Consider the following 27,157-nt stretch of genomic DNA (forward strand, 5'->3'; position numbering starts at 1 on the left):
CATCCGTAGCCAAAAATAGACTTCCTTCTGCTTTTGACTTGGTTAAGGGCTCCAGAAAATGAAAGACACCACAGTCATATGCTCTTAGAGTCTATGAAAGCCGCACAAACAAAGGGCTTCTAAGTTGCCCCATCAAAGAGAGAGGCCATCGTCCTGCCAGCATTGGGGCTGTGGCCTCTGTGTGAAGCTCTCCTGGTCTGTCCCTGGTTTGAGTGACAAAAGTTATTCATTCACCTTTTGCAAGCACTGTTGAAAAATGTGATTTTGTTTACTACACAAACTTCTATTATAATTACTTTACTTTTCCAAAACCAAACAAAAATAGTGTTTCACTCACGTGTGACTAAGAGACGTTGGTATTTCCCTTTCAACGACTTTCCTACACGGTGTCAGGTTTTAAAAATTTGAGTTATCATTTTTTTTTTTTTTTTGCAGTACGCGGGTCTCTCACTGTTGTGGCCTCTCCTGTTGCGGAGCAACAGGCTCCGGACGCGCAGGCTCAGTGGCCATGGCTCACGGGCGCAGTTGCTCCGCGGCACGTGGGATCTTCCCGGACCGGGGCACGAACCCGTCTCCCCTGCATCGGCAGGCGGACTCTCAACCACTGCGCCACCAGGGAAGCCCTGAGTTATCATTTTTTAAAAAAAGATTTTTACTGAAGTATAGTTGGTTTACAATGTTGTGCTACTTTCAGGTGTACAGCAAAGTTAATCAGTTATACATATATTTCCACTCTTTCTTTTAGATTCTTTTCCCATATACGTCATTACAGAATATTGAGTGGATTTCTAAAATCTGAGCTATCTTGACGGAGAACATTCAATACCATTCAATAATGGAACTCTAATCAGAGTGGGATACAAGGAATAATCCTAGAAAACAATGAGAAGTTTCATGAATAAGCCTAGTCTAAGTGAAAAGTGAGAAACAGCGTGACTGCTCCAAAGATGTCGCCTGGCCAGCGAGCTGACATTACGTGGCCACGTGGCACATACGTGTTAGCTCCCTAGCCTTCCCAGTTTTAACCGAAAGACTCACCTTTAGGGTAGGAGAAGACCCGACATAGACAGGCGGAGGGTTCCCCTGCCAGCCCTCAAGACGGTAGATGTGCCCGACACGGGAACAAGGGACAAACAGTAACTTGCCACCGCACTGCCAGATCTGTCAGGAAAGACACACGTGGCAGCTGTCTCAAACGCCCAATCTGTCCTGTAAACATAAACCTAAAATCTAAATTAGACACAGGGTCTACGGGGAATTCACCAGCTAAACAGATCCTACGATAACTTCTTGTTTCTCAAGCTCACATACTAACAAAGAGGCCGCTGGGGAACGCAGGCGCACAGGGCACCCAGGGGCCCCTCCTGAGCCCCTGCAGAGCCACGCAGACTCCTGCGTCCTAACGCGCACTTCATCTCTCCCGGCGCTAACACGCCTCCTCCCACCTGGGGGATTGTTACCATAACCGCCTAACCGGCGGCTCCTTCGCCTCCGCTTGCCTCTACTCAGGCTCCCTTATTTATAGCAGGAGATTAGGCTGCTGAAGGGCAGCTCTGGGTCGTGCTCTCCCGGGCTTAGTCTCTCCCATGGGTCTCCACTGCCTGTCAGATTAAGCCACAGTCTCTCAGCTCAGCACTGAAGGCTCTCCTCACTGTGGACCTGGCGCCCCTGCCCACGCCATCTTCCTGGACGCCCGTCGGATTCACACTGTCAGCTTCTGCCAGACGGTGGGCCCCATGCCCGCCCTGCGCCTTTCCCCGTTCTACCCCCACCTTAGCTCGGCCCGTCTTCCTCGTTCTGCCTCGAAAACATCCTCCAGCATGATGCGGCCTCTGAATCACACCACCTGAATGTCGGTCTACCTTCTGATCGTACTACGAATTTAAGCATAACTCTCATCTCTCATCGGCTGTAAGTTCCTTGACAGCGAGGACCGAGCTCCTCTTCTTCTGTCCCTCAAAGTGCTGAGCACCGGACATTTAAGACAAGAGGTAACGCCTATGTGTTCAGCTCACACTGGAAAATACTTCTTTCTTTCGGGAAGTGGCGGGGGGCACGGGTGGGTGGGTACCGCAGGAAGGCAGCTCCAGGGTCAGTGTGAGGACACACGATCACTGCTGGGGTCTACCTCTGTCCTGAGCTTCAGCAGTGGATGGTCAAACGGAACCCCACACCTGCTGATTCCCGCAAGGGCTCCTATCACAAAAGGCTCCGAGGTACAGAAAAGCCTTTGGGGGTGGGGCGGGAGGGGAAGGAGAGGAGGTATTTTTACTTCTGAAGCTCGCTGGCTTCCGTTTTTAGCTGAGCCAAGTACGTATGTAGTAAGTTTGGAGCTTGCATTTTTGCCTTATTTTTCCCCAAAGGCAAATATTTTTGTTAGTCTTTCCTTATAATTTAGAGAAATGCATTAAACAGGTTTTTTGTTCTTTTTCCCCCCAAAGAAACCAGCCTTATCTGAAAGTCACAAGAATCCATAACTGCTTAGAAAACTGCATTTGTTTCAATGAAATGTTACCTTGTATGAGATCTCAAAGTTTTCACCACCCCAAATCTGGAGGCCTGGATCGTAGAGACCCAGCTCGAAGAAGAAGTCTCGTTCAATGGCGAATAATCCTCCAGCCATGGCTGGGGACCTAAGAAAAAGAAACGCTGAAATAACTTTTAAAGACAAACCCCCAATACCCCTTCAACAACAGATAACAAGCCTTTATGGAATACAGTATAAGTAGTGCATAGAAGAGACAAAACTGATGGCCAAACATTAAGAAATTATAAAGCCTTCATGAAACAATCTGTTCATAATTTCTTATGAATTTACTATAATTTCTAACTGAAATCCTGTTATAGTTCGTTACAAATTAGAGCATTACATCATTCCGCCATTAGAGGGCGCCTTGGTTCCTTTGTTTATTTAAAAATTAAGCCTTAAGAGTTAGTTAAAATAGAATTTTCTCTTTCACTCCTAAAAATACTGAGCCATACAGCCGTGGTCTGCTAAATGTTCCTGAAATGATTTATGAGTCATTCTGGGATGAGTGAAACCATACACCATGGAAGTAGTCTCTCATTTTTTAATTTTATAGCTCAGTGGTTTGCCAAATAAGGGTGTAAATCATGGTAGAACAGCCACGGTTCATTCAGAGTTTGCAAATATAGCACAGAAATGACACAGGAGCATTAGACACAGCTATTTACTGTGTCAGGAGGCAGGGCTGCCAAAGAGTGATCTGTGGTCCTTCTTGAGTGGGACCTTGAATTGGGTTCTTTTTAGAGACAAGAGAAAAAAAGACTTGATAGCTTTTTAGGGCAAGCCACTCCCACCGTTGGGAATAATTTTCACCCCGTACCGTTAGGAATAATTTTCACTCCGTTCCCCCTTCCCCTGGCAACAATGAATTATCACTGCACTCGATTCTTAGGTAGACCCCTCCATTAGAGCCTCTTCATCAGCACACCTGATATTCAGTCTATCACCAATTCCTACTGATTCTACCATCAACACACATCTTGAACCCACTTCTTTCCAGCGTCACTGCTGCCATCCTAGACCAGGCACAGGAACCCCAATTGTGTCCTCCGCTCTCTTCCGCCCCACCCAAGCCCCAGCAGGCAGCAGGCAATGCCTCCGTGCTCTGCCCGACCCCCTCCTGTCCCAGGACCCTGGCTATGCTGCAGTCTCCTGAACGGTCCTCCCTCCTCCTCCACAGGGCAGACTTATCCCTCAGGGCTCGGCCTCAGCGTGGCTTTTGAGACACTTTCCGTGAGCTTTTCTTCTCACCACTCGTCACACTTGCTGCTCCAGTTATTCGTGCAGTTAACTGTTTAATTTCTGTCTCACCCACTACATGTTAAGTGCCACGAGGGAACACATCTCTTTAAAATTTATCCCCAGAAAATAGCGCCTGGCACATAGTAAGCATTCATTAAATATTAAATAAATAATGAAGCACGGGGCTTCCCTGGTGGCGCGGTGGTTGAGAATCCACCTGCCAGTGCAGGGGACACGGGTTTGAGCCCTGGGTCCAGGAAGATCCCACATGCCGCGGAGCAACTAAGCCCGTGCGCCACAACTACTGAGCCCATGTGCCACAACTACTGAAGCCCGTGCACCTGGAGCCCGTGCTCTGCAACAAGAAGCCACTGCAATGAGAAGCCTGTGCACTGCAACAAGGAGTAGCCCCCGCTCGCCACAACTAGAGAAAGCCCGCGCACAGCAACGAAGACCCAGCAAAGCCAAAAATAAATAAATAAATATATTAATTAAAAAGATAATGAAGCAAGAAATATTTTCAATATTAAAGGGAAGCCACATCAGGGGAAAGTCATTCTTTCATAAGGCTTTTCTTCTTAAAGGAGAAACAGCCCTATTGCGTTTTCAGTTATACTTTCATGCCAAATTTATTTAACTGTCATTTAACATTACTCTATTATAACTATGCCTTTTTGATCTTTAAATATATTCCCACTTATCTCAGTACATATTTGAAAATGTATCTTAACATGAAAACCAGTGAGTAACTTAAAGAGAAACCTTCCTTAAATTTTTCTACATTTAAAAAATTTTCTTTCCTAGCCCATGGGATTGGTAGAAATAGAACTATAATTATTAGCCCTTATGTTTTATTAGCCCTATGTTTTTTCTCCCAGAATTATTTGTGAGTCAGGGTAAGTGGGTAAGCAGTAGATTCCTGGACAATTTTTGAAAAAGAACTTCAAAGAGAAATTTGGAAAATGTCAAATAAAGCTGAAAGTTGTATAATTTCCTTATGTTTGCCATTTCAGTATCCTGGTATCATGACATGCCCAAATCCCACCAGCTTTTTCCATGACATTGGAGACACCTTCCCCAAACTGAGTTTGAACATCATCAGTAGCATAACAGTAAGAGAGAGACCAAAAGCAGAACCATAAGATCAGAAAAATAAAATCAGACACATTTAGAAGCCTACATTAGCATTTATGCAAACATTTAATTTGGGGCCACTCTTTTGAAAGATGGTAAAATGTTCCAGTGAAAAGACCAAAGAGAGAGTAGCACAAGTTGTTCTATTTGAAGAGCCACAAGAAGGGAGAAAAAGGAAGATTTTGGAATGAAGTTTCCTTTTAAATCAAGTGCTCTTCTGAAAATGAAGTAATAAAGGATTCTATGTAACATTTCCCAAAGTCGTGTATTTTTATTCATCAGATTTAACTGGGATGAAATTAGTATTTAAGAGTTAGCATATAAAACCAAAGGAAGAAAAAAAAAACTCTTGTTACTGTCTTTCATTGTCAACACTACCTGCAAAGCATCAAAGTGGATATAAAACTTGGATCGTAAGCAATGTGAGCATCTTAAACTTACAGAATGACATAATCATCAAACGAACAAAATTTCATGTCTAGTCTACTAGGACATGATGGCAAAGATTTTCTTTTTTTCACCTGTATGTGGAACTAATGCCATAAAGCGTGCTCACCCCCAAACGGAGTTTGCTTTTAAGGAAAAAGCAACCACAAAGAAGCAAGTGTGAGTTTAAACCTCTGAAACAGCACAAAGAAAGAAAGCCTTTCAGAATCTGAGACAGCATCTACAGTTTTAATAACAAGTTTCTTTTTTTTTTTTAGCTTGGCAAGAGGTTAATAGGTTAGCAGCAACTGGAGAAAAGAGAAACAGGTAAGTGATTTAGTGATTACCGATATGGTTCAGTTTTTGTCTTTCTCATTCTCTTCTCTTGAGGGGTCAGAGGCACCCGTTTCCAGAGCATACTCCAATCCCATGCTCCTCGGGCATACCCATCTTCGTCACCACCCCCTTGGGGTACAATTTCATAAGTGTTGCCATTTATGACATCTATAATCGGCACAGTGCAAGTGGTTCTGTATTGTGTTGATGATGGCAGCGAAGATGAAATGCAAGGGCGTGTAGGGACCCACATGTTTACACGAGTACATGGGGAAGGAAAAAAAGAAAAGTACTTAGGTAAACGTTCCACGTAAGAAAAGGAAGTAGTAATCTTTACCGATAAGGTTCAGTTTTATGTTTTCTTTTGGCCTTTTCCTTGTGGCTTAGAGGAATACGCTTCCATAGCAAACTCCAGTCCCAGGCCCCTCTGGCAAAACCATCTTCATCCCCACCTTGCTGTGGCTCAATGGAATAATCATTCCCATCTATGTAATCTATCAGAGGCACAGTGCATGTGGTTCTGAAACATTTACAGAAAATGAAAAAGCATTTAAGAACCCAAAACTGACTAGTTGAGCATGCCTAACTAGATTATCTCTTGTTACTGTGGGTTTGCTTTTTTTTCCTCCCCAACTAGGGGATTTTCATATCTAATGGGAAGCGAATGAATGCTTTGAAAAGTCAAGGAGGCTGTTTTCTTAAGGGAAGGAGAGAGGAGATGTCCCTGGGCTCACAGACACATGTCACGGATGAAGAGCCATGAACTTGAACTTAAATAGGATTTCCTCATTTTCACTGTGGTCCTACAGGCAACACCCTCTTGGTAACTTCCCATTATTTACCAGATTTCCCTGCCTGTTATTTTCCCTCCTTACCCCTCCATTAAACATTGAGTGTGTGTGTAGAAAGATAATACCTGCGACACGTTCAGCAGTGCTCCCAACTCTTTGCTGCTTCCTACTTCTTTGGAAACAGTGACTGTGAAAATCTGTTTTTGTACATTTACTTGATCTTCTTTTCCTACTTCTTTTATTGGGAAAAAACCTTTTCTTTTATTGCAAAAAAAGAGTACTGTATTGTATTCTGGCTTTTTAAAAAAACAAGGAAAGAAAAATCCCTCAAAACCTGCTGAAGAACATAAATAGTGGCCTGAGAATTTGGAGCAAAAAAATATTATACCTTTTATGTGGGCTTCATGAAAATGCTAGAACTATATGACCAATCAGGTGTAGAGCCAGCTCTACAAAGATAATCGGTATCCTGCTTGTTCCAACGTTCATTTTATCAGAAAGAATTTTAAAATGCATCCCCTAAAATGGAGATTATAGTTTTTGACAGCCACGTTAAGGTGCTTTTTAGATGTTTAGAAACCAATAGGAAGGGGAAAATTAATGGGGCTTAGAATTTCGATACAGGGGAAAGGTACTTTATTCCCTCCAGACACTGGACTCCCATGGGCGAGTGGAGGGTCCCTGTGGTATGACCTCCCCTCACCACCCCGAGGACAGCCAGCTTTCACCAGGAGAGGTGAAGGCTTGTTATCTCTCTTTATGATTCTCAGATTTCTAAGTATGTGGTGGAAGGTGTCCCAGAGAGATCTCAGTTGGGTAGTTTCTAAGCTGTCTGATCTGGGGCAAACTAATTAATTTCTGTTAGCCTCAGCATCCTCTTTCGTACAAAGGAGGTAGTAATATCTATCTTGCAGGGCTGCTGTGAGGATTAAATCAGACAGCACGTGAAAATCGTGTCTCATAGATGCTCTGATGATAAAATCCTCCAAAAGCTCTTCCTCTGTCTCAGGCCATTGCCACAGGGACATGTCTTATTTCTTCTAGATTCTGAAATAGTCAGGATTCTGGACTAAAAGCAAGGAAGGCTTTGGGAACTCGAAAACTGCTGCTGCCCATCTACTGTTTCAGACCTTCTGTAAATTGGTGATTACCACATTTCCACAGGATAGCTGTCTACTTCTAAACTTGAAAGGTCCTATGGGAACCCAAGGCCTTGCCACAGGTAAGAGCTGGCCCTTACTGTGTAAAATAATCACTTCAAAGGGCATAAAACCACCCATAGGCAGAATTCCAAAGCATGCTCCTTCAAGCCTTTAGAATGTTACCACAGTGCGCGGGAACGATTAATATTGCTCTTAGAGCAAAGCTTTTGTAGCCAGAGGAAGATGATTCTGAGTGAGATGCCCTAGGCTTATCCCAAATGTCTAACTGCCCGCATGTGAATCAGCCCCAAGTAGCCACCTAGATCCACCCAGGGAAACAACTAGCTAAAAAAGAAAACTCAACATACAACTTGATGCACTGAATGGAACTGGAATCAGAAGAATGGGAACATTATTTGTCCTAGGATGAGGTTTACTTTTCAACCAGGAAAGAAAAAAAGCAAGGCAATGTTACCTGTCCTTAGATATGGGAGCTACAAGTGGTGCATACCAGTTAACTGCCACCTCACAGTGGGCATCGAGGTATATCAAAACCTGGGGAAAAAAAAAGAGGCAGGGTGAAAGAAAACTCATATACAGCACGACGTATATCACGTACAATTTAAAATTAGATGCTAATATAAACTGGCATTAGAGTCAATTTTGATATATAAGTTATGTGTTTAAGGTAGCATTTTCAATTTTAAAAAATTAAAAATTAAATGGGTACTTAAAAATGTAGATGATCTTTTAGTTACCAAATCCAAAATGTTGACATAATAGATATCAAATGTGTCCTACCTGTCCAAGTTTAGCCTTCTGGGCACCGATACTTCGTGCCTGAATTAAACCTTCTCTTCTCTCATTTCGAAATACCTTGACTAGGCCATTCCACAGCTTAATATAGTCATCCAGTTTTTCTTTTAAGTGTTCTATGAATAAAAAATTCAGTCAACATTATAAATTATAGTTATGGCTAATAAACCACTTAAGCTATTTTTAAAAATTAATTAATTTATTTTTGGCTGTGTTGGGTCTTCATTGCTGTGCGCGGGCTTTCTCTAGTTGTGTTGAGCAGGGGCTACTCTTCATTGTGGTGCGCGGGCTTCTAATTGCGGTGGCTTCTCTTGTTGCGGAGCACGGGCTATAGGCGCGAGGGCTTCAGTAGTTGCGGCGCACATGCTCAGCAGTTGTGGTTCGTGGGCTCTGGAGCGCAGGTTCAGTAGTTGTGGTGCACGGGCTTAGTTGCTCTGCGGCATGTGGGATCTTCCTGGACCAGGGCTTGAACCCATGTCCCCTGCATTGGCAGGCGGATTCTTAACCACTGCGCCACCAGGGAAGTCCCCACTTAAACTATTATTTTTCTCAAGAAATGAGGATAGGCAAACAGGTCCTTTGAGTACTCAGTAATTTTACACAGACCATACTGAATGTTAAATGTATAGGGAGGTAAGGTGAAGTGTATTACTCGAGTTAAATTTTGAGCTTAATATACCTACGGAGAACTAGCTAGCCTGAGAATTATCAAACCTCTCTCTAAACATTAAATAAATGATGACTATGCCAACTGACATGAAAACTGAAAAAAATCAAATGTTAATATCATATCTAGAAGCTTTCAGGCACAATAGTTTTTTTGCTTTTGGAAGAAGCAGTGGTTCAGGATTTCTGAAGATGTACTGCCTATAAATAACATGACATGGCCTTCGGGATCCACACAGGGTATAGGTTAATATTTGTTTCTGAGCCATCTTTCTACTACAATCAGTGTTGAAGGGAGTAGTCTTGGTGTGGTGATGAATATAGTTCCCATCCAGTTGGCAAGTAACAATAAAAGATCCCATTTTCTTTGTATTTTAAGCATCAAGTGTCTGTATATATATGTGTGTGTATGTATATATTTATAAATAAATCTTTACATATTTATATAATAAATACATATATCATTTCCACACATATGCCTGTATTATATGTACACACACACACACACACACACATATATGTTTGCAGTTTGGTAGAGAAATTTTTGTGTTATAAAAACAAGATACATTTGCCAAACTTTCCATCTTGGCTTCCTAGTTGCAAGAGAACAGTTTTTGTTTGTATTACTATGAGCCAATGAAACTGACTCATCACAGCCACAACTAATTCCTGGATCCTTAAAAGATGTTTCTTGAAGACACAAAAATTATTTTTAAGTTGTTTAAAATTTTGGCCCATGAATACAAAAACAACCCCCAAAACAGCTGTATTTAGTGATGAGCCCGTGGTTAAATGGGCAAATCAGGCTGTACATTTAATACTTTACTCGTTTTTAAGGAGCTTATAATTAGCAAGATACTCACACATGGGTATTCAAAATTGAGAAGAAAAAATTTTCCATTCTCTACTTTGGTGTCCAGTTTTAATGAGAATTATAAATAAAATTCTCATGGTGAGTTACAATGTTTCCCCAGAAATTCTTGGTAATTTTCCTTTCAATGTAAGTTTTTTTTGTTGCTGTTGTTTTTTTTAAGAAAAGCTCTTACCTTCCTATTTTTTTTTAGTTCTGTACAGTCCTAAGTTTTTTTTTTTTTCTAAAGCCCCTTCTGACTTGCATTAGGTACTTTTTCGGATATGTGATCTAAATATATGTAAAATAAATTGTTACGGCCAGAAATGAGTTGATGGTGTGCTCTTTAAATTTAGATTCTAGTTAAGATGACCTTGGCTGCCCTTGGGTCTCACTACAGTGGACAGATCAGTGCCCGGAAGGAACACGGCCCCTGCTGGGGGATGATCAATCCTCCCCAGCCCCAGCCCGGACTGCACGCTGGGCCACCTGACTTGCTGTGGCCAATGAGAAGCAGGCGGAAATGATGTGCACTTGCGAGCGGAAGTGCTCCCGCAGCTTCCTTCCCTGAGTGCTGCCAGGAGGACACGTTGTCCGTGTAGCCCTTTGCCCAGTGCACAGGTGGAGAGGAGTGGTCTCTGTTCAAAGGCCCCAGACCCTTACGTTTTGAGGACATTGTAACTTCCAGAAACCCGAGGGTTCTGAGCAGCCAGCTCTTTTGTGAGGTTTTATATAAATTAGTTAAGTATTTTGTCTTTAAAAGAAAAATTATAACTCAAGAGTTTTAATTACTGAATATATTGGGGAAAGAAAACAATCCAAGTTTTCACCTAAGGCAGATTTACCAAATGCTGTATAGTTTTACTGAGGATAGGACTGACAGATGTTCAAGGGTGTTTTGAAATTGGGAAGAGTAATTAAAGACCTTCTGTACTTCTGTCCAAGAGTAGCCCCAATCAACGACCCTGCCGACGCTGTTAAGCTAAGCAGACCCTATATGTAATTGCTTTTAAAATGTGTTACAAGAGGCTGTTAGAGATTTGTAACAACAGAAGCACTTATCACAAAAAAATTAAACTGGACAAAACACTTAAGCCCCCAATTTTGTCCTTTCCTCGGGCCAAGCAAGAAAGCAAGATTTTAGAATGGGAAACACCTTTTGGTGTATCTTCACTTTTTTTTTTTTTTTAAAGACTATTCTGAGCTTTTTAACTTGTATTAATAACATAGTGGTTCTTAAAATCAATACAGTCATAGACATGGGATTTCTCCAAGCTGTTTTTGTAGACTTAAGTTTTGCTAAATCTAAAACATTGTTGGCACCAACAATATCACTTAAAAATGTATTTTCAAATATTTATTTGAGACAGGAATAGTGTTCTTAGTGAAAATGATCCCGTTGTAGAAAATTGCAACCAAGATGTCTAAGCTAAAGGCATTTGATGACTGAAAATCTAAAGTTATACATTCCCTGCTGTAATTAAAAATGATTAGTTGAAGAAAGTGGTAGGTCACATTTCTGTTTCTCTCCATGCTAATATATGTATACAAGATCAAGATTCTGCTTGTGTCCTTGCAAAAACAGCAGAGGTTTATCCAGACTGCAAGAATTCTAAATTAAGTTTTGGAGGAAGCTTTTGTAAAGCCATTTTGAATGGTATTTTCATGCTGCCTATGTTCTGACTTCTTTTCTAACATTATATCCAGTGGTATCACTACTTATACACAAAAACTCTCTGCAAAACTCATTTGCCAAAAAGCAGACATCCTGTTGTCATTGAGTTGTCTGCGCTCTTTGGTCAGTTTTCAAAGGTTTCAACTCAGCTTTATGACAAGCAAAGAAGAATAAATAACTGCCCAGACTTGGGTTTTAGCAGCATAATTACATGCTGCTTTGGGGTCTGAGCTATAGCATTATCTATCTTTTGATATTTACATCATTAAGAAGATATATTCAGCTTACAATAATGGATCTATTTGAAGAAAAATATTTTAACTTAAAAAACCCCACTTATCTGGAAAATCACTGCTCCATCTCTCTCTAGCCAAGTTGAACCAAGAATAACCGATGTCTCCCTAAACGTGTTAGAGCTTGCTCCACAAAGAGAGTCAAAAAATAAAACACAATTTCCTTCTATTCAATTATCTTAAATCAAATCTAGAACAAAATAAGCTTTAGTAGGTACTTTCTCTTATAAATAAAAATAGTCCATGGTTTCTGGTCAAATTCAAAATACACTGAAATGCAAAATACAAGCTATTAAACAGGTATATAGGTTTCAGTATATAGATGTGGACGGAGCTTTGGGTGGCACTGCAATATACCTGCCATTGCATTTTTTCAGTCATTCAATAAATTACCTCTACGATTAAATTTTTATAAAACCCAATGCCCAAAGAATTGGTATAGTATAAGACCGCGGTTAAAAACACAGACTTATGAGCCTATAGATTTGGATGCAGCTGTTAATTACTATCTCTGTCACTGCTGGCAAGTTACTTAACATCTCTGAGCCTCAAGTGCAAAATGAGGATGAACAATATGTATCACCAGGCTTACTGTCAGAACTAAACAAAATAATTCACATACAATGCTTAGCATAGTGCCAACTTGTTGATAATAGATGTTAATTATTAATTTCTGAAGACTATTTTGAGATCACCTTTTTGCAATTGCTTATAATTATTTTACAGACAAAATGCCGATTCCATAGCCATTACCTTTGTTACTGAAATCGTCAATTAACACGATTTCTGCTAAGTATTTCCTTGGAGTCCTTTTAATTACGCTGTGAACTGTTCTCATGAGGGTGGACCACCCTTCGTTATGGAAGACGATGACAATGCTGGCCGTGAGCAGGTTTTCATCATAATGCCAATACTTGCATCTACAAAAGGAACATTTCATCATATTTATTCAGAGGTAATCTGCAATGTTTGGTTCCAAACTTACTATGACTACGTCTTCTGATTGGATTAAATATTATGGACTTAACTAAGGTAAGTGAATGAAATACATCTTATCTTTTAACAGAAACCCAAGGTAGAAGAGAGAAGCTGGTATGAGATGAAGTTACTCATATTCAAGCTACTTCTTCACCAACCGGCACTTATTGCGACAAAGAGAACTAATTTGTGAATTTATGCTTCTCAGCTGGGGATGGTATTAAGGTTTGTTTTCCATGACTTCAACCTCAGTTTATTTTCTGCTTTAAAACTTGAGCTTCTGGTGCAAGGGATTTATTTTACTTGCTGTGAATAAACCACTGTATAACTGTGTTTGAAAGCTGTCCTGTTCTAATATGGCTAAAACATTCAGAAAAACATGAAATGGGCTGAAGTGCAGCATACGAGAGACATTCCAAAATTAACTGTTGGATGAATAAACAAAGTTCTAATAGTGTTTAGAGTTATCAGATTGACTAAAGAAGGGTCTTTAAGTGTTTTACGCAAAATTACTTCAATAACTGTAGCAGGGATAAAGTTGCCAGAAACCTTCTTCTAGTTGGAAAGAACCCCCCTGCCCCCCTACACGGTCGGCCCTCCATATCTGCTGGTTCTGCATCTTAAGATTCAACCAACTGTGGATCAAAAATATTGGAAAAAAATTCCCGAAAGTTCCAAAAAGCAAAGTTTGAATTTTCCATGGCAACTATTTACATAGTGCCTACCTTGTATTAGGTATTATAAATAATCGATTGAAAGTATACAGGAGGGTGGTGTGTATAGGTTATATGTAAATACCATGCCATTTTATATAAGGGACTTGAGTATCCACGGATGGATTTTGGTATCCGAAGGGGTCCTGGAACCTATCTCCCGGTGGATAACGAGGTACAGTTGTGTGTATATTATACATATACAAGCATATGTGTATACACATATATGTGTGTATGTACACACACACACCCACTTTTGTCTGTTTGGTTATGGGAGAAGAACAAGACAGTAAGAACACGGCAGACGAATGAGAACAATCTGAGACCCGTGTTCTTTCTGCAGGAGTTAGCTTTCAGAACTAGCATCTGGTGCCTATTACCTTCTCCTTGGTAAGTGGAAAAGAAAGATTTTTTTTTTAATCCCAAAGCTTTTCATGGAGGAGTAAAAAAGCTTGTTCCCAAGATTAAATTTAAAACCATTAAAGCAGCAATTAACATTATCAGCTTGATAACCTATACCACCATTATCTAAAATAGGACCTGGCCCAACAGAGATGCAAACAATGTTTTCTCTGGGTATTTATTTCCATTTCAACGTAGTTCTCAATTGTCTGTGTTCTTAGAGGTTGCTTTTATAGAAATACAGACTGAGTCTGGAATCCATCAAATCTTATTTCTTACATCTGCATTTTCTTGTTAAAGGAGTAGTAAGTACCTGCTACGTTCTGAGCTAGGCACTAGCTCAGCATCAAGGAGCAGACACAGTCTCTGCCCTTATGAAGCCCACCGCGAGACACAGAGCAAATGTCTGCACTTTCTCTGCGTGTGACAGTGGGGAAACCATGGTGCTTTGACAGGTGGCCCTAATTCAACCTCAAGACAGGTGGGCAGGAAGGCGTCCTGGAGCCATGAGGTGAGAGTGAGACCAGAAGGATGATTTAAAAAGTACTGACACCAAAGAAGTGAGGAGGAAAAGATAATAGCACACAATGAATTGTGTGCATGTGATTCAGATAAAAAATGAATGGACGGAAGATCTATACCTTTGGAAGGTAGAATTAAAATATGAAAAAAACTGAAGAGGAAAAGTTACAAAAGGGCATTTGCAGTATAATTACAAATACCAGCATACTTATTATGTGTCAGGCACTATTCTCTGTGCTTTACTTTTATTAACTTATCTAACCTCCCAACATCACAATGAGGTTAGTACTATTAATGTTCCCATTTTACAGATGAGGGGACTGAGGTCAGGGATAAATGACTGCCTAAGATCACTCAGCTAGAGAGTAAGGAAGCCAGGACATAAACCTAGGCTATCTTGGGTTTATAAGAAATCTTGTTAAAAGTAAAATGAAAGAAAAAGAAAAAACACTAGCTATACCTATCTATGAATGGCTAAGAATTGATCTAAGGTCTAAGGTCTAAGAACTGATACTGACATTGAATATAATTGAATATAATGTCAATACAAGGCACTCATCGAGCTTATTATTATGTGATGGGAGCTCTCTCCCCTCCCGCTCTTCCCTGCCCTTTGTGGCCTGGAGATACCCCAGGAATGGGGAAGGGGGTGGGGGCATGGTAGCCTTCGGCAACAAAGAGGGCTTTTCAAGGTTGGGAGGGGCCACGTGCTCTTTCAGAGTACCAAGTTGAAAAATACAGTAGTGGAGGGATGCAGATTTTGAAAGAAGATGTGATGAGTGTTTCTGGAGAGAAACTAACCTAGGCAGGTATGTCTAATTTTGGAAGGGTAGGGACAAATGATCTCCCTCCCCGAAACTGCAAAAACAAGCAAACGCTCTGATGGAGATTCAGGCAATAATTTTCTTCCCTGAGTCTAACCACTGGGCCTAAAGAAGCAGAACTGGATGGGAAAGACACGGATTTTGGTTTACAACAGACACCAGAATTGGTGAAGATATTTAAGTCATGGAAGGAGATTTGGAACTTGCTGATTTCTAAGGCAAAAGATGACAGCTTGGAGAAATGAGCCAGATGAGGACTGTTGGAAACAGAGGGAATGAAGGAGAGGAGGAAGGAGGAAAGTGAAGACGAGAGGGGGCCCACAGCGGACACCTTCCTGTCCCAGGGACTGCTTGGGCAGACCGTCCATCGGAAGGTCTGGACGTGCTACCTTGCATTCCTACAGGACAAGGGGACAAGAGCTGGAAGAGAGTGTGTTCCCAATTTCTCCATCTTCCCTCACCTCTGTACGGTTTGGAAATAACTCCAAAGATGTAAACTAGGTTATGTGCCAGTAACTACAACTCTTGGTATATATTTTTCCTATTTTCTTTGTCTTAAAAATTACCAAACAAAAGCAATATTTTTTTTGAGTCCATCTCTTAAAGTAAGGGAAATAAAAGCAAAAATAAACAAATGAGACCTAATTAAACTTAAAAGCTTTTGCACAGCAAAGGAAACCATTGACAACATGAAAAGACAACCTACTGAACGAGAGAAAATATTTGCAAATGATATGACTGATAAGGGGTTAATATCCAACATATATAAACAGTTCATATAACTCAACATCAAGAAAAACAAACAACCCAATTAAAAAATGGGCAGAAGAACTGAATAGAGATTCTTCCAAAGAGGAAATGCAGATGGCCAACAGGCACATGAAAAGATGCTCAACATCACTAATCATGAGGGAAATGCAAATCAAAACCATGATGTCACCTCACACCTGTCAGGATGGCTATCATCAAAAAGAACATAAATAACAAATGTTGGCGAGGATGTGGACAAAAGGGAACCCCTGTACCCTGTCGGTGGGAATGTAAATTGGTGCAGCCACTGTGGAAAACTGCATGGAGATTTCTCAAAAACCTGAAAACAGAACTACCATACGACCCAGCAATTCCACTCCTGGGTATATACCTGAAAAAACCAAAAACACTAATTTGAAAAGATACATGCACTCCTAAGTTCATAGCAGCATTACTTACAGTTGCCAACATATGGAAGAAACCTAAGTGTCCATCAACAGGTGAATGATTAAAGAAGAAGCAGCATATATATATATATATATATATATATATATATATACACACACACACATACACACACACACATATACCATACACATACATACATACAATGGAATACTACTGAGCCATAAAAAAGAATGAAATTTTGCCATTTGCAGCAACATGGATGGACTTGGAAAGCATTATGCTAAGTGAAATAAGTCAGAGAAAGACAAATACCATATGATATGACTTATATGTGGAATCCACAAAATACAACAAACTATGTGTATATAACAAAAAGAAGAACATTCATAGAGAACAAACTAGTGGGTACCAGTGCAGGTGAGGGGCAATATTGGGGGCAGGGAGGTACAAATTGGTGGGTATAAGATAAATAGGCTCAAGGATGTATTGTACAACATGGGAAATATAGCCAATATTTTGTAATTACGACAAATGAAGTTACCTTTAAAATTTGTATAAAAAATTTTTTTAAATTGAAAAAAATTACAAAAGCAATACACACTTTGTTGTACAAAATCCAAACAACATAGAAGCATATAAAGTAAAGGTAAAAGCTGCCCCCTTCCCTCTCCCCAACAAATCTCACCTCCTAGAGGAAATCATTGTCACTAGTTGTTGTGTTTAGACATTTTATGCTCATGCAGACATATAAATGTATGTCTAGATATGTCTAGATATATTCAGATGAGTATGTATAGATTCTTCTTTCATGTGAGTACGTATAGCTTTATCCTGTTAGCTAATTCTTTGTAACTATTGCACAACATTGCGAAGTATGGCTGTTCCATCATTTTTTTAAATTAGTAAATGTTTTTGGCTGCACCACGTGGCTTGCGGGATCTCAGTCCCCCAACCAGGGGCTGAACCTGGGACTTGGCAGTGAAAGCCCAGAATCCTAACCACTAGGCCACCAGGGAACTCCTGGCTGTTCCATAATTCATGTGACCTTTTCCTTATGGACAATTCCGTTGGCTCCACACTGTGACAATGATCATCCTTATGCATAAATCTCTACACTCGCCCTTGCCTGGAATCCTTCCTACAAAAGACTCAAGACTGTAAGCGCATTAAGGACAGGAACCTCATCTGCTTTGCTCACCACCATCTAACACAGGGCAGTTGCTCGATAAATATTACTGAATTGCTCTAAGGGTATTTTTGAAATGCCTCTAGATGTGTTTTCTCCTCTGCGTAATGTCCACTCTCCACTCTACGGTCCAACTATTTTGAGGTACTGTCAAGAATCAGTCAGTCCGTACGGCAGGTGGAGACAGATGCTCTTCTAGCAGGAGAGGGGGAAAATCTGGAGGAAGACCAAAACAGAGCAGATAGTTGATAGACCAGAATAAAAGCAGATGGAAGGAGGGGCTCAAGCCCGGCCTCCCTTTCTGAACTTTAGGGGAGAGGCCCATTGGGGAGGCTGCAGCATGGGGTAGAGATGATGTGGGTATGCGGGCAGGGGGAGCTAAGCAGTCCCTTCCCACCTCTTCTGTGCAGTCTCCTTGGCTCTCGATGGAGCCAGAGAGCGTAGACGTTTTCCACCTGCTGTCAGCAACAGAGTTAAAAACCAGGGCTGCCAGGAGCCACCACATAAGGAGTAAGGCGACGTGCAGGGAAGCGACGGGGTGGACGGCTTAAGCCGGAGCCTGGCCCGCGGGCTCAGAGGATGCCCATGAGAGCCGGAGGGGAGATGAGCGCCCACAGCGGGGCAGGCGTGGGGAGGGGCCCACAGGCTGGGGTGCAGCAGGTGAGCAAGGTCAGTACACCTGGGAGCCAGGAGTGGGTGGCAGGGATGGCGGGTACCGGCCAAACTGCTGCCAACACCTCGAGGGCGGCACCCTCCTGTCGCCCCCGGGCACGGGAGCAGCCGGAGGGGGACGTGCACTGCAGGCGGGCATTTGCGCTGGGAGAGCACGCAAGCAAGTGCCGATGACACTGCAGAGCCTGGACCAGAAGACTCAGTCCTGAGAGAAGCACCCTGTGTTGAGGTCAGACCCCCATTCTGCAGCATTTCTCTCACTTTACTGGCATAAAATCTGTAATAAGCTCCAAGAAGGAGGAGGGCCAACGGAAACACGATGCCACCTTGCAATGGATGGGTTCTGTTACAGAATTTGAGTAGTTTCTCCTTTCTGGCGCTTCATTTTCCAAGAAAGCTTAAAGACCCTCGGCACCAAGGGCATCGTGCTCTGTGCTACTTATTGCAGAACTCTCTGGCCACACATACTTATAGCTGATTCACAATGCTGTGTTAGTTTCAGGTGTACAGCAAAGTGATTCAGTTATACATATATATACACATTCTTTTTCACATTCTTTTCCATTACGGTTTATCACAGGATATTGACTATGGTTCCCTGTGCTATACAGTGGGACCTTGTTTATCCTGCAGAGTTTTTCTTAAAAGTAATTTTTACATAATATTTCCATGGCACCTATGTGGTGTCAGGTGCTTGTATCAGAAGACAGGAATGACGAATTTTCATAGTGACTTTTCTATAACTTAAAAAGTCAAAAATAGATTTCATAACCAAAAATGCCATGCCTATTAACAATTTCCTTCCATTTTCTCTGTCCCAGCTAGGTTTTTTTAACTTCTTTAGTTTGATATAAAGCCTTTATGTATTTAAGCTTTATCAATAAATAATATCTAATTCAGCAGACTATGAAAAACTGGTTACAGTCGGAAGGTTGCTTGGCAAGCCTGAGATCTGATCATCTTGCTGGGGTTTTTTTGTTTTTTTTTTTTAAATTTATTTATTTATTTTTGGCTGTGTTGGGTCTTCGTTTCTGTGCGAGGGCTTTCTCTAGTTGCGGCGAGCGGGGGCCACTCTTCATCGCGGTGTGCGGGCCTCTCACTGTCTCGGCATCTCCTGTTGCGGAGCACAGGCTCCAGAAGCGCAGGCTCAGTAGTTGTGGCTCACGGGCCCAGTTGCTCCGCGGCACGTGGGATCCTCCCAGACCAGGGCTCGAACCCGTGTCCCCTGCATCGGCAGGCGGACTCTCAACCACTGCGCCACCAGGGAAGCCCCATCTTGCTGGTTTTGAAATCTCCCTGCATGCTCTTCCACAATAGGGATTGCTGAACAGACTAAATTCTGACTCAGGCCACCTCTCCCGTGGATAGCTGTGGGTACAATGACCACGTCTCTTCTTTGGGTCCCCTGTTCTCACCCCCAGCTAGACTATTCCCTTCTTGATAATATATTCTTTCTTTTGACTGGGCACATAAAATTGAAGCAGGAAAAATTATTCTGTATTTAATCATTTTCTCAAAACTCTACCTCTATGCCTTGAAGAGCTTGTATCCCTTTCCTTGATTATTAGAAACTCTAGGATGGTCTAGTTATTTTTCCCCAATGTTCTTATCAATCCTTCGTATCAGTCAGTCTTCCCTTGAAGGTCAAAATTAAGTCTGTACTAACAGAACCCATTCTTCCTCCAAGATGAAAACGTCAGCTCATCACCACAAGTTCTGCTCATAGCTGGAACAGTGTTTTCATATATTATGTTAATATTCCATACATATTGGTTGATTTGATTTCAAAAATTTTTCTAGGAATACTCTTCACAATGTTGTACTATATCATAGAATACCACACATTTTCTTCATTAATGAATTAGATATTAATGAAAAGGAGAATAATAAATCTCTAACTTGTGCTCCATTGGGGTTGAAAGTCAAAATCAATGAACACAGGATTAATGGTTGGTTATGCAAAAGTTTTTCAGGATGAAACTCAGTAACTGAGGAAGCACGGTGTCTGCCATGCTTCCTCTGGCATGCTCCATATGGTGCCACAGTTGGGAGGCAAGAAACCAGAACGGTATGAAGGCAGGGACAATGGGTGGCTTTAGCTCATCACGCCTGTAATCTCCATCAGGTCCACACTCCCAATCAGCTCAATCTAAACTAAAAACCACATGCTGGCCACGTGTGCAAGCTTTTAAGCAAGTGCCCTGGTTCCAACCGGGTAGCTGCATCTCAACTTCATCTTCCGGGGCAGAGACGTGAGGGGCTCAGGTTTATTTCATGTCCAAGTGACCAATGTGTTGGAGAAGAAGGGGAAATTCTTAGCAGAGCAGAATGACTTGGACCAGAAATTCTCTAGCTCATCAAGGCTGATTCCTAAGGCAGGAAGCTACAAAAACCACTGCTTTGCGTAATTCACAGAACAAGCAGCAGGACCGTTATCTGCCCAGATCGCTGGTGGCCTCCTGTGGCCCCGGGCTCTCTGAAAAGCTTGTATCTGTCCTATTTCCATTTTCCCCTAGCCTCCTCGGGTAGGCAGTTTCCTGGCATCCCCACAAGTAGCGGGGGACAGCCGTCCCGTCCTTACCCATGACAGCTCAGCTGTCAGTGACCATCAGACAGTCACAGCACAGTTGGAATTCACAGCTCCAAACAGCCAGCGGCTTCCTAAGGTTAAGGTTACATGGTTGTTGGCCTCTGCAGCAACCGTGGACCGTGTACAAAAACCCTGGGGCGGGAGCCTTGGACGACGGCTTCGAGAACAGCTCCATCTCTGCCGATGCTCTGGCTTATTTAGTGTCCTGACAAGCCAAGCAAGTGTGAAGGGCATGCTCTCCACGAAGACGGGTACTTCACAGATGGCAGGTGCCAGAGTGGCTCCACGGGGAGACTCTGTCCCTGTGGTGGGGATGAGAGTGGCACCAGGGACCTCGGGCCAAGGGTTTGGGGAGCACTGGCTGGTAGGCAGCAACAGGAAGCCCCCTGCATGAAGGAGTCCGGGAAGATTCGTTCCCAGGGAGTTCAACAGCTGACTCCCGAGCTGGCTGGGAAGAATTTGAGGGACCTCAAATTCCAGCACAGCGGATAATGTTTGAGCCAAATAAGTGGTATTTTTCGTATTAGTTACTGTGATCCCATTTCATCCCGGGCTGAAGAAATGAAGTTCTACTAGCTTGTATGGTACATACACGATCATACCTGAATAGTCCTGCGGGAGGCCCCGCTAGACCACCTGATTTGCTCAAAGTCACAGCTAGTGACAGAGGCAAGATTTAGAAACGAAGCCTTTAAGATTCTTTCCCCTAAACCACAGATTTACCAAGAATTACTCACCAATATATACTTAAAAACAAACAGCAGGGTTTCCCTGGTGGCGCAGTGGTTGAGAGTCCGCCTGCCGATGCAGGGGACACGGGTTCGTGCCCCGCTCCGGGAAGATCCCACATGCCGCGGAGTGGCTGGGCCCGTGAGCCATGGCCACTGAGCCTGCGCGTCCGGAGCCTGTGCTCCGCAACGGGAGAGGCCACAACAGTGAGAGGCCCGCGTACCGAAAAAAAAAAAAACCCAAACAAACAGGAAAATGAATTCCTTATTTTTGCTCAACATCCAGGGGATATACAGCCATGAACAGACGGCTGCACTCAGCTCTGCGGAGTGATTTGTGCCTGATTCCAGGGCTGAGAATGCCAACTGCATCAGGGCAAACTAAGAATGCTGACTCTGTTGCTGGGTAGCTGTCTTCAAATGATCTTTTTTTTTTGAAAAGGAAAACAAATTCGGACAGATGTGTCCACTTAATGATCTGAAATGTCAAACCACAATTTAGGGAAAAAATCTGGCAGGGAATCCTAGTACTGGACATATGTTCTTGTACATTTCTCCAAAACTCCCTGGGAAAAGAAAAAGAATATTTCACAGTGGAAGCCGAATGCTTCCAGCTATATTGGACTCTCATGTCACACACGTGCTTTCACGCCATATTCTGATTTTACAGAAACACCAGTTTAGACACCAATATATCTAAGCTGAGACGACCACCGCTACCAGGAATAAGGGTCTGGGTGCTGTGGCATGGATGTAAACGACGCCAGGGGCATGAACCCATACAGGTTTGCATCTGTAACTTATTTTTATTTTATTTTATTTTTTAATAGAACTTCATATTGGAGTATAATTGCTTCACAATACCCTGTTAGTTTCTGTTGCACAACAAAGTGAATCAGCCATATACATACACATGTCCTCATATCCCCTCCCTCTTGAGCCCCCCTCCCACCCTCCCTGCCCCACCCCTCTAGGTGGTCAGAAAGCCCCGAGCTGGTCTCCCTGTGCTATGCGGCTGCTTCCCACTAGCCATCTATTTTACATTCGGTAGTGTATATATGTCGATGCTACTCTTACTTCGCCCCAGCTTCACCCTCCCACCCCATGTCATCAAGTCCATTCTCTATGTCTACCTCTTTATTCCTGCCCTGCAACTAGGTTCGTCAGTACCATTGTTTTTTTTAGATTCCATATATATGCGTTGGCATACAGTATTTGTTTTTCTCTTTCTGACGTTAATTTATGCTGCACCTTATTCCACAAAGGACTTCAAGCAGCTTACAAAGACACACAGAATACAACAATATTACAAAACTCTAAAACAGGAGGGGGAAAAGATGGATAAAGAAAGAACAAGAAGAAAAAAGAGGAAGCAAAAACAAGATTTTAAAAGCGCATATGTGAGGGCCAAGGGGTCCTGTGTGTACAGTCCTGGGACACCCTTCACAGAGAAGACACTCAGGCGGCACCCCCTGAGCTGGGCAGCAAGGTGGCCTCGCACCCCACCCCCGCCCCATACTTCGAATGGATGGGCCACAATTTGGCTTGAATTTTCTAGCAGGGAAACCTGGTCAGGACTGTGTTTAACAAACCGGTTGTTCGGAAAGAGTGCGATATTCTTGGCGCGAAGACCAGCTGGGATGTTTTTTCCAGGGGGCCTCGTTATGGTAAACGCAGTGATGAGCCTCCCTGGGCTGTCTTCCTGGAGGCTGTCAGTGGAGACCAACGGCACTGTACCAAAACACAAGTCAGTGTAACAGTTGCGTGGAGACCAAGTTGGGAATTTAAGTTCAACACTGATTTGGAGATCACACTTTGCAAACATTCCTTAAAATGTTTACTGAGTATTTGTAGTGAGGTGGATGGACCTAGAATCTGTCATGCAGAGTGAAGTAAGTCAGAAAGAGAAAAACAAATACCATATGCTAACACATATATATGTAATATATATAAAAAAAAAAGTTCTGAAGAACCTAGGGGCAAGACGGGAATAAAGACACAGACCTACTAGAGAATGGACTTGAGGATATGGGGAGGGGGAAGGGTAAGCTGGGACGAAGTGAGAGTGGCATGGGCATATATACACTACCATACGTAAAATAGCTAGCTAGTGGGAAGCAGCTGCATAGCACAGGGAGATCAGCTAGGTGGTTTGTGACCACCTAGAGGGGTGGGATAGGGAGGGTGGAAGGGAGGCTCAAGAGGGAGGGGATATGGGGATATATGTATATGTATAGCTGATTCACTTTGTTATAAAGCAGAAACTAACACACTATTGTAAAGCAATTATACTCCAATAAAGATGTGGGAAAAAAATGTTTACTGAATCATCTCCTATTCCGTGTTTCATCCCTCAGTGAGTGATTATATGCCTTCTCCATGTGCTCTGATTTCAACAAGGAAGTCACCTTGACCATGTGCAGGACCCGTATTTCCAAAGGCAGATTCTGACCCTGGTAATGACGGAAAAAAAGATGTAAACTTACAGGGCAGCATGGTGACTTTAGGCTGGACTGAGCAAATAATTTCCCCACCAGAGCACTGTTAGGTATTAAAGGAGTTATCAATACAGGCCAAAGAACATTTATTTATGGAAGGTCTTAAACACTGATACTAATGTTCCTACAGCAAAATGAGGATATAAATACACTAGATCATTTTTTTTTAAGACTGAACTATAAAACTCTGAATACAGATGTGGAAAAGAGTACATAATGTACAATAGTTAGCAGAACAGGCAATTTCTGGGGCTCTAAGAATATATGCAGTATGTTTAGCGATTTACCTTCATAAAGGTATTAAAAAGACATGTTGCCGGTTTAGCACGTGGTATAATGGATACATATGTGATGTTTAATAAATATTGTGGAAGAGGAAGTGGGTAATACTGTTTCTAGAAATCATTAAAGCAGTATCCTTCTTTTCCTATATTAATTGAATTATCTTCTCTCTTCCATCTTTGCTTCACTGTAATTTTCCGGAACTTAATGCATAGCCAGAAGTAAGCTGAAGTTAGTTATCAAAAGGGTTATGCTCAGAGACGGGATGTTATTGTGAAGGTAAGTGAGTGACAGGGAATGTTCATTCTCACCCCGAAGAAGGCAGACAGATGCCAGCAAGTCTCAAACCACCACTCTGGAAAACACTGTAGCTCATTAAACACTGCCAAAGGAACTCAAGGACTGAACAGCTGTGAGATCACAAGTGAGGTGACTCATCAATTTGTTAACTTTTCTCCTCAGAGGCCCTGGGTTTCTAATAGGTGTACAGATGGGCCACACACAAGGGAGACGATGACCCAAAAAGAAAGGAAAAAGGAAAACGGCAACACGAATCTGATCTGTGTGGGGTGGCAGCTGACAGAGCAGTGGGGACCAGGGGTGTGTTGCACGGTGAGAAGAATCAAGGAAGCACCACCAGGCACGAGGAAAGGGTTACTAATCCTTTGTTCTGGCTGGTCCACGGGGATCTGTCCTGCTGAATAATCCTTGTGTGGCACAAACACCGAGCCAGTAGCTCGGTCATCACAGCAAGCAGGGGACCGGTGAAGGAATGTGGCCCTCCCTGCACGGCGCATCTGTGTAAAAACTCCTGCCTGGCTGCGAGGTGATTTTTATTTTCCTCTTCTAAGTTTTCTGTTCAATATATATACTTCCCTCTTTCAGAATATTTAGGAATAAAATTGCTACTTAAGACAACTACAAGTGAACAGAACATCACTTGGTAGCTTCGAAAGCTTCACAAGCATCTAACCCCTGGGCAAGAGGTCCGTCCTGGTACCTCTTTTCTAACTAAAACCATCCCATGAAGGCTTACCAGACCTGGAGTTCCCCGTTTCCCCCGGCATTCACCCAGTGGGCGGCTTTGCCCCACTGCATCTTTTCTAAGCAGCAGGGGGCACATTTTATAGAAACACTACTATTTATACCCATTTGCATTTTGATTCAATAGTAGGCTATTGGACAGATTTGCAAATTAGACTGCAGGTGCCTGTGTTTCACTGCTGCCATTTTTCCCTCCTGATACCAGCTGGTTAATTATGCCATCGAATCCCATCACCCTGTTACACTGGTAGAGCAGGGGGGGCGACACAGAACGGGGTGCAGGAGGATGGCTGTCCCCAGAGCAGACACCCCGCCCAGGGGGGGAACGGGACGCACACACACAGAGATGTGAGAGCTCAGGGCGGGTGGTTAGAAATCTTGTGTGGGGTCTGGCTGCCAGCTCGTGGAGGTTTATAAATCGGAACAGTAAAGTCAGCTCCTTCGAAGTGCCAGGATAGTGTTTCCAGCATCCCTGAATAAGTATGTTTAATTATCAGCATTTTAGATGTGAAGTATTTCATGTGGAAGAAAAATTATACTTCTTCAAAATCCACCCAAAGTCTCAGAAATCAATCCGAAATATTCTGAAGCAGTTTTTAAAAATTATATACATTTTGCAGCAATTGAAATGTGTTCAATTATGTTGCTCAGGGGTAAAAAGGTTTGCCTTTTAAATTCCTCTCAATACCTAAGTGGACATCACTGGTTTATTAACACATACGCCCACCCCCAGTTCCCGCACTCTGAGCCCCTCTGACAGGCCTGGCCATGTGCCCACCGTGCTTGCCCGGTGTCTGCTGACCGGAGATGAGCTTCATAGCACCGAACCCCACAATGACCTTTTATACTAAGGCCTTCGTGAGCGAGGAAGCCGTTTCTGCAGCTTCCTCATTTCCTAAGACAGTAGGATGCAGAAACCATTTTCCCCCTGCAATTTCTATTCATAAAACACTGTCATTTAAAAAAAGGGCATTTTTTTCCCCTAAGCTGCTAAACTCAAGACCTCAGAGGAGCAATTGAATTGAACTCTGTGGCTATGTAAAGTCTTGTTTTCTGAAGCTGATGCCAGTCTGTTAAGTCTTTCTTTTGGCGAGCACAGACAACCATAAGGGTTACCGTCACAGTTGAAAGGAAACAAGTTTGACTGTATTTGCCTCCTAAGTATTCCCACTTTAATTTTAAAGATCTCTCCATGAAAGGATCCAGAGCCTTACATACTGCCAATAGCAGTACTTTCCTGTACCTCTGCAGAATTGTTAAAAACTAGAGGCTAGGGCTTCCCTGGTGGCTCAGTGGTTGAGAGTCCGCCTGCCGATGCAGGGGACAAGGGTTCGTGCCCCGGTCCGGGAAGATCTCACATACCGCGGAGCGGCTGGGCCCGTGAGCCATGGCCGCTGAGCCTGCGCGTCCGGAGCCTGTGCTCCGCAACGGGAGAGGCCACAACAGTGAGAGGTCCGCGTACCACAAAAAAAAAACCCAAAAAAAACTAGTGGCTATACTTCAAAGTACATTTCATTACCATTTTGTATTTTCCGGTTCTAGAAATATGCACACATGTACGTTATCTTGCTCTTTTCTGCACAGGACTTTTGTAAATAATTTGCCCACGGGACTTCCCTGGTGGTCCAGTGGGTAAGAGTCCTCACTCCCAATGCAGGGTGC

The 27,157-nt window shown here is 42.7% G+C and overlaps 1 protein-coding gene across 2 annotated transcripts in view; it reads right to left on the reverse strand.

Annotated features, from left to right (window-relative positions):
- The window catches only part of GALNT7 (polypeptide N-acetylgalactosaminyltransferase 7), a 117,774-nt gene that overhangs the window by 13,710 nt on the left and 76,907 nt on the right, over positions 1 to 27,157 (reverse strand). Inside the window, exons 3-8 of one of the 2 annotated variants that reach the window (XM_060015292.1) lie at positions 12,652 to 12,818; positions 8,400 to 8,530; positions 8,074 to 8,153; positions 5,677 to 5,859; positions 2,516 to 2,633; positions 1,039 to 1,161 (exon numbers count right to left, since the gene is read on the reverse strand). In XM_060015292.1, the coding sequence (XP_059871275.1) occupies positions 1,039 to 1,161; positions 2,516 to 2,633; positions 5,677 to 5,859; positions 8,074 to 8,153; positions 8,400 to 8,530; positions 12,652 to 12,818 (802 nt within the window). Of the gene's footprint in view, positions 1 to 1,038; positions 1,162 to 2,515; positions 2,634 to 5,676; positions 5,860 to 6,002; positions 6,186 to 8,073; positions 8,154 to 8,399; positions 8,531 to 12,651; positions 12,819 to 27,157 lie in introns of both variants that reach the window. The other variant, XM_060015293.1, reaches the window with a different exon arrangement.

Source organism: Delphinus delphis, chromosome 6 (assembly GCF_949987515.2).
Source record: "Delphinus delphis chromosome 6, mDelDel1.2, whole genome shotgun sequence".
Classification (NCBI taxonomy): Eukaryota; Metazoa; Chordata; class Mammalia; order Artiodactyla; family Delphinidae; genus Delphinus; species Delphinus delphis.